This window comes from Echinops telfairi, unplaced genomic scaffold, assembly GCF_000313985.2.
Source record: "Echinops telfairi isolate 266 unplaced genomic scaffold, ASM31398v2 ScPeMD7_7424;HRSCAF=8462, whole genome shotgun sequence".
Lineage (NCBI taxonomy): Eukaryota > Metazoa > Chordata > Mammalia > Afrosoricida > Tenrecidae > Echinops > Echinops telfairi.
Window position 1 is genome coordinate 61,363,441 of NW_022111324.1, and position 7,428 is coordinate 61,370,868.

At 42.9% G+C, this 7,428-nt stretch overlaps 1 protein-coding gene across 1 annotated transcript; it reads left to right on the plus strand.

Annotated features, from left to right (window-relative positions):
• The first annotated feature begins 1,014 nt into the window (after positions 1 to 1,014).
• Positions 1,015 to 2,069, plus strand: LOC101661998 (lys-63-specific deubiquitinase BRCC36-like). The gene has a single exon (XM_045298162.1). The coding sequence runs from the start codon at positions 1,028 to 1,030 to the stop codon at positions 1,901 to 1,903; it is 876 nt and encodes a 291-aa protein (XP_045154097.1). The 5' UTR covers positions 1,015 to 1,027; the 3' UTR covers positions 1,904 to 2,069.
• Positions 2,070 to 7,428: the final 5,359 nt, after the last annotated feature.

Consider the following 7,428-nt stretch of genomic DNA (forward strand, 5'->3'; position numbering starts at 1 on the left):
CTTTTGATAGCTGGGCACCATCAAGCTTTCTTGACCACATTTGCTTATGCACCCGCTTTGTCTTCAATGATTGTCGGGAGGGTGAGCATCGTAGAATGTGGCCTGTGATTTCTGGGAGTTCCTCCTTAACTGCTCCATGTCCAGGTCATCCTTCCACTAAATGAGCTAAACACTACAGTGCAAAAGGAAACTTTACCAGCCTAGACCCAAGCGCTGAGCAGAGGTATGCTTTCAAATGGACTGCCATTGGGTCCATTCTGATTCTTAGCAATCCTATAAGGCAAGGTAGAACTGCCCAGGGTAGACTTCCAAGACTAACTCTCTACAAGAGTAGAAAGCCTCATCTTTCTTCTGAGGAGTGGCTGGTGGTTTTGAACTGCTGACCGTTCTGTTCACAGCCCAATGAGTAACCCACCAGGCCACCAGGGCTCTGGTCGAAATTCTTAGATTAAAAAGAGCTCAGTGAGCACTGTGTTTTGTGTTTTCTTCCATAAGTCAGCCAGGTTGTTGTTTTTATTATCAGGAGCCATTGAGTCTGTGCAAACTCATACCAACCCTAAATACAGCAGAATGCAACACTTCCTCACCATGTTTCAGATGTTTGAGTGTGCTGGCAGAGCCCCCGTGTCAATTCATCTCCTTGAGGGTCTTCCTCTTTTCCATTGATCCTCTACTCTACCAAATATGATGTCCTTCTCCAGGGACTGGTCTCTCCTCAAAACCCTTTCAAATACAGGAAACAAACTATTGCCACCCTTACTTTGAAGCATTATTCTGGCAGGACTTGCCTTAAGACTGATTTGTTCCTTCTTCCGGCGCTCCATGGTATATTTAATGTCTTTTACCAACAACATAATTCAAGCAAGAACACTCGCTCAATTGATATTAGGTCCAGATATTAGGACCTACTTTTTCAGAAGTATGCTTGATGATTTTTGTCATTGTACCAGTGTTGCTTGCCTGACTAGGCAAGCTGTGCATAACTGTGCATTAAAGGATCCGGTAAAGGTGAAGCACTCGGATCAAGATGGCGGGGCAGGTGGTGCAGGCCGTGCATCTGGAGTCGGACGCTTTCCTCGTCTGCCTCAACCACGCTCTGAGCACAGAGAAGGAGGAGGTGATGGGGCTGTGCATCGGGGAGTTGAATGATGATATAAGCCCCAATAGGAGTGACTCAAAGTTTGCATCTACTGGACCTGAATTGCGAACAGTTGGTGAAAAGGTTGACACTGGGAAGATTATTCACATTCACTCTGTCATCATCTTGCGACGTTCTGATAAAAGGAAGGACCGAGTGGAGATCTCTCCAAAGCAGTTGTCTGCCACTTCCACAGAGGCAGAGAGATTGGCCGAGCTCACAGGTCGCCCCATGAGAGTCGTGGGCTGGTACCATTCCCATCCACATATCACTGTTTGGCCTTCTCATGTGGATGTTCGCACACAAGCCATGTACCAGATGATGGACCAAAGCTTTGTAGGACTGATTTTTTCCTGTTTCATTGAAGATAAAAACACCAAGACTGGCCGGGTGCTCTACACTTGCTTCCAATCTGTACAGGCCCAGAAGAGCTCCGAGTATGAGAGAATCGAAATCCCAATCCATATTGTGCCTCGTGTCACCATTGGGAAAGTGTGCCTTGAATCAGCAGTAGAGTTACCCAAGATCCTGTGCCAGGAGGAGCAGGATGCATATAGGAGGATCCACAGCCTTACTCATCTGGACTCAGTAACCAAGATCCATAATGGTTCCGTATTTACCAAGAACCTGTGCAGTCAGATGTCAGCAGTCAGCGGGCCTCTCCTGCAGTGGTTGGAGGACAGACTGGAGCAAAACCAACAGCATTTGCAGGAGTTGCAACAAGAAAAAGAAGAGCCTATGCGAGAGCTTTCTTCCCTGGAATAAGCCGGAGATGAGCTGGGGAAAGGCAAAATAACCAGATGTAAAATGAATCATACTAAATCCATTGTGAAGACGTAGAAAATTGGAGGACTCACAGAAAGCTGATTTCAAGACTCACCACATAAGGCCACAATAATGAAGACAATTGGCGGAGGATGGACACACAGAAACAGACCTGTACAAATAGCCCCAAGTAATTTTGACAAAGGTGCAAAAGCAATCAAATAGAGGAAAGGACAGCCTTGTTCACAAGTGGGCACCCATTACCCCCCCCCCCTTTAAGGATATGAATTTCAACCTAAACCACCTCGTTTTTTAAAAAAGTGACTCAAAATGAACTGTGAACGTAAATGCAAGATATCAAAACATTTAGAAAAAAATGGAGAAATTCCTCAGGATCTAGGGCAAGCAATCAATTCTTACATTTTCCCGTAAAAGCTTGAACCTCAAAAGTAAAGCATTGACATATTGGATTCCGTCCAAATTAAAAATGTTTGCTCTGTAAAAAACGAAAGAAAAGGAAAAGACAGGCTACAAATTGAGGGAACTTATATATAAACCTTTGATGTATCTGACCAATCTAGAAAATACAAAGAATGATTAAAACTCCAAAGTAAAAAAAGTCAGGAATTGGGGAGAAGACATGAATAGATATTTCAATGAAGAAGATTTGTGAGTGGGAGTAAACATGGAAAAATGTTGGATACCATTAGTTGACAGGGAAATAGAAAATTAATATCACATTGTGTTGTCATTACACATCTATCAGAATGGCTAAAGGGAAAAAAATAGTGATAAAACCAAATACGGTTGAATTTTGAACAGAAAAACTGGACCTTTGAAAACAATATATCTCATCTAGCTAATGGGAAAATAAAACAGTACAACCACTCAAGAAAAGAATTTGGAAATGTCTTTTAAAGTTAAACATCCACTTAACATGTGACCAGTCACTATGCTCCTTCACATTTATCTCAGAGAAAGGAAAGCTGTGTCGGCCTGTTTCTAACTGCTTTCTTTGCAGTAGCCCACAAGTGGAAATAGCCCTTTCAGGAATGAAGAACGGATGAGTGGGAGCTAGAGACGAGAACTGGTATAAAAGGGAGTTGAACGGCTCTGTTTCTTGATGTAATTACACAAATCTATACCTGTGTTAAAATTGAATAGACTAACATGGACATGCACACACCTATGGATGCATGTAAAATATGGTGAAACTGAATACGTTCTATAGTCTCGTTAATAGTTACTGTACCGTTGTCAGTTTTTCATTTTGAAGTTGTCCTGTTATTATGCAAGATCTTTCCTCTTGGGAAAGCTAGGTAAAGAGTACATGGCAATCTTTGTATTATCTTTGCAATTTCCTGTACATCTATAATTGCAAAATAAAAAGTTACAACCATTAATCAAGAAAAAAAAAAAAGGATCCGGTAAATTAGGACCCCAAATCTTTATAGACTAACGTCTATCTATTTGCATAATTGTAAAGACTGAGCAGGATAAGTTGCAGTCCTGTAAAACCAGCATGCTCTGCCCTAGTTTAATGAGAATGCCCAAAGTTGATATGGTTCAGTGTCTTAGTCCGGGTAGACTAGAGAAACAAATCCAGGGAGACTCATTTGTGTAGAAGAAAGAGCTTTATTTACAGAGTAATTGTGCATTAAGAAAACAGCACAGCCCATATCAAGTCCCTAAGTCCAATATTAGCCCCTATGTCCAACACCAATCTACAAAGTCCTCTTCAGACTCACGAAAGACACGTAATGACACTGAATGCAGGAAGATCAAGGATCCAGTGATGGTGTAAGCATCTCAGTACTGGCAGGTTTCCCCACATGGCTTCTCCAGCTCAGGGCACTAGTGTAGCTCCATGTGTCTTATCAGCTGCAACCTCTCCCAGGAAGAGTGAATTGATAGAGAGTGTCTCCTGTCTCCAAGGAGTTCCCAGAATCCTCAGGAGAAGGCCATGCCTACATAGAGGCCTCATTGGCTCTGACCTGATTGACAGGCTAGGCCCCACCCCTTCACTCTTAATCCTCTCAAATTGACAAACAATTATGTAACTACCACATTCTGTGAGAACAAATGCCCTCTTCTTGGTCAAAGATTTGAGAATTTCCCGTCTGGGTCATCTGGCAAAAGCTTCACAGATTAGGGACAGTCTGAAATCTACTGAACTGTAAGGTTTGTGAGGACAGGTAACAGACTCATACTCATTGCAGGATTATTAGGAGAATTACAGAAAAGTGTGTGTGAGGCACAGGGCATAGTAGAACAAATGTTAGGATTGTTAAGAAAACAGTGTTGCCCTGTCCTCCAAGGACTTGCAGTCTGTTTTTGGTGCTGCTGCTGCTGCTGCTGCTGCCGCCCTTGCGTGTCCCAAGTCTCTCGCCGGCTTGTGGACGCTCATGCACAATTGACTGAGACGCCGTCCAGCCCTTTTCCATTCCTATAAACAGTTGTAGGCAAGATATCTGTGCTCCATGGGTTCTCACTGAGAACGACAGCATGTTGTGAGAGAGACGACACAATCCACAGTCAGGTGGTTTCTGACCCAAAGGGACCCCGGCATGGCACAGAGCAAAAACTACCCAGCAGTTTGTTTTCCAAAGTGAAAACCATCCGTCCAAGAAAGACCCAGCTATTGTGGGTTTCTGTCTGAATGTATCTGTCAATATCCTCCAGAGCAACAACCAACAGCGTGCGTGTGCGCACACGCACACACACTTTTACATAATAAATATAGGCCTCTTCCTCACTTATTGACTATCTCGTTAGCCAACATTTTAACTAGATGATCATGTAAAGGTGAAAACCAATATTGTCCTGCGTATGAACAACATCGTCTGGCAGTAATGAATGCCACAGGGCTGGGCAAGAGTGACGGTTAAGGTGGAGTCTCCACTTAACTTTCAGTTGAACGGGAAGACGGAATGCTCCAGGAGGTGAACTCAGGAAGGCTCTGGAACAGAAGCTGCAGTTTCTGAGTTGATTCTTAAGAGATAAGTGTTAGATGGAAGCAGTTTGAGAACAAAACTGCTCTACAAGCATTTGGCATCAATGATAAAGTAATAACTAATTTATGGAGGTTATTTCAAAGTACTGTCTCATAACATATAGGGCTTATGAGGCACTCAGGACTGTCGTATACACTTTACCTTTGGGAACTCATGTAATCCTAGCCAAAACCATCATTCAAGGCAGGCTCTAGTACCACCCTCGTGTTATAAATAAGAAAACAGATGTATCTGTCAAAATCCACCAGAGAAACAACTAATAACACACATGTTTCATACATGTTATGTATAGAGCTCTTCCTCACTTATTGACTACCTTGTTATCCAACATTTCAAATTTCTGATAATGTAAATGTAAAAATGTTTTGTACATTAGTAACGTACATCTGGCAGTAATAAACGCTAAAGTACTAGGCAAGAGTAAGGCTGGCTGTGATGGTTAAGGTTAAGTGTCGACTTGGTGGGACCATGATTCTCAGTGGCTTAACAGTTTTTAATCATGGAATCCTCCTGCATTTTCTGATCCGATGTAGTCATCCACCAGTTTTGCATAATGCTCCTAACATAATGACCTGGTCTTGGAGCCTAACCATATCCTATGAAATTTACACAAACTTGTTGAAGCCTCCCGTGTGTGTGTGTGTGTGTGTGTGTGTGTGTGTGCGCGCGCGCGCGCCCATTTCTTTTAAGGAATTGGCTCACACAACTGTGAGAACTGGCAAGTGTAAAGCTCAGGAATAAAACCTCCTTCCTCGCAGGCTCCTCTGAAGCCCTTCAGGAGTAATTTGTGCCATGGCCGGTAGATGGCAGAACGTGACAAGAAAAGACCTGTGAACCACAGCGGGCCACAGTTCCCAGCTTGCACAAGATGCATTTCATTTTTCTATAATGTAGTTTGTTTAGAAGCAACAAAACCTTATTTAATTTGAGTTCCCAAGTAAGAACTGAGTGTTCGAAACACTCCAGTCATAACATGCTGGTCAGGTGCCCACGTCCAGCAGCATCTGCAAGGTGTTTCCTCAATAAAGCTATCTTCCGGCTCTTGACAGGGGTGACCGAGTCACCTGGGCCCGTCCCCAGCCTCTTTCGACAGGAAAGCTAGGGGCTGTGTCAGTGATAAGATCGGGAAAGTACTTGGCAAAAAAGCAGAGGGCTCTACTTCTGTGAAGGCCGGCAGCGAATGCTGTCCGTTCATTGTCTCATGCGTATGGGTCTTCAACGCAGATTTGTTAGGCATCCAGGCTCTCAGGGGCATGAGGCTCTGGGCTCACTCAGACTCCTCCAGCTGCCCCAGGAACCTGCTGCGGCAAAATGAGGGAGGGAAGAAGTCCGTGGACGTGTTTCTGCATATCGCTGCCACTGTAGGGGAAAGGAACAGGATGCTCATGCTACAGTAGTGGCTGGGTGCCAGGGGCTCAGAGACAAAGCAATACCTGGCTTTGCACCATCCTCATGCTAGGAACAGTAAAAGAATGACAAGAAACCTGATAGGATCCTACTGCCATCTTAGATGATAGGTAGGTAAGTAATTTGGTAGGTAGATGGATGGATGGATGGATAAATAGATGATAGATAGATAGATAGCCAGATAGGTAGGAGGTAAGTAGGTAGATAGATAAATAAATAGTTGTAGATAGATAGAATTAGACAGCAATAAACAACTATTTTCAAGTCAACTCACCTATGTACAAAACAACATAATATTGCCCGATCCTGTGTCATCATCATCCGAATGTTCAAGTCAATCATTGTGAAAGTTGTACAAATAAATCTATTTCACCAATGGTCCCCTTGCCCTAGCAGACCTTCTACTTCAGAAATCATGATGTCCTCCTTCAGCAATTAATCCTCCCTGATGGCATGTCCAAACCAAGAGAACTGGATAATGTTCTGTTGAGATCCACTAGGTTTTCACTATTGAATTTCCAGAACGAGATGTCCACGCCTCGTTCCACTGGAACCTGTCCATCATGGTCAACACAGCACAACCAACTAGCAGAAAAGTGGTCGATCTTAAATCATAAAAGAAGCCTGCAAAGAAAATGCAGAACCTACAAAGGTGAAAAAATACTTCACTGCCTAAATTTTTAATCCTCTGGATTGCATGAAAGCACTTTAAAATATCAAAAGGAAAAATTTATAGCACTAAATGCTGATGAAGAGTTGATTCTTACATATTAATATTCTAAAAACTCATAACTCAATAAAGTGTATAAGGTAGGCAAAAATCAAGAAGATAGTCAAAGGATCTGAACAGGCAGTTCACAGTATAAAAACATGCAAACAATTAAGAAAAATATGTTGGATTTCATTCATAATTTTTAAAATGCAGACCTCAATAGAACAATGGCTTATTTTGTGGGCATAAGAGTCCAGTCTTTTTATGGGGTATTATTAAGTGTAAACGGCCCTGAGCCTACAGACCCAGAACCTCACCCTGCAACAGCAGCGCAGGACATGTTCAAGTGCGGTGAGAAAAGGGCAGCTAGACTTGAAACCACAGCCACACTC

Excerpts from the sequence above, each read along its gene's own strand:
- LOC101661998 (XM_045298162.1), top strand. The coding sequence starts at position 1,028 with ATGGCGGGGCAGGTGGTGCAGGCCGTGCATCTGGAGTCGGACGCTTTC.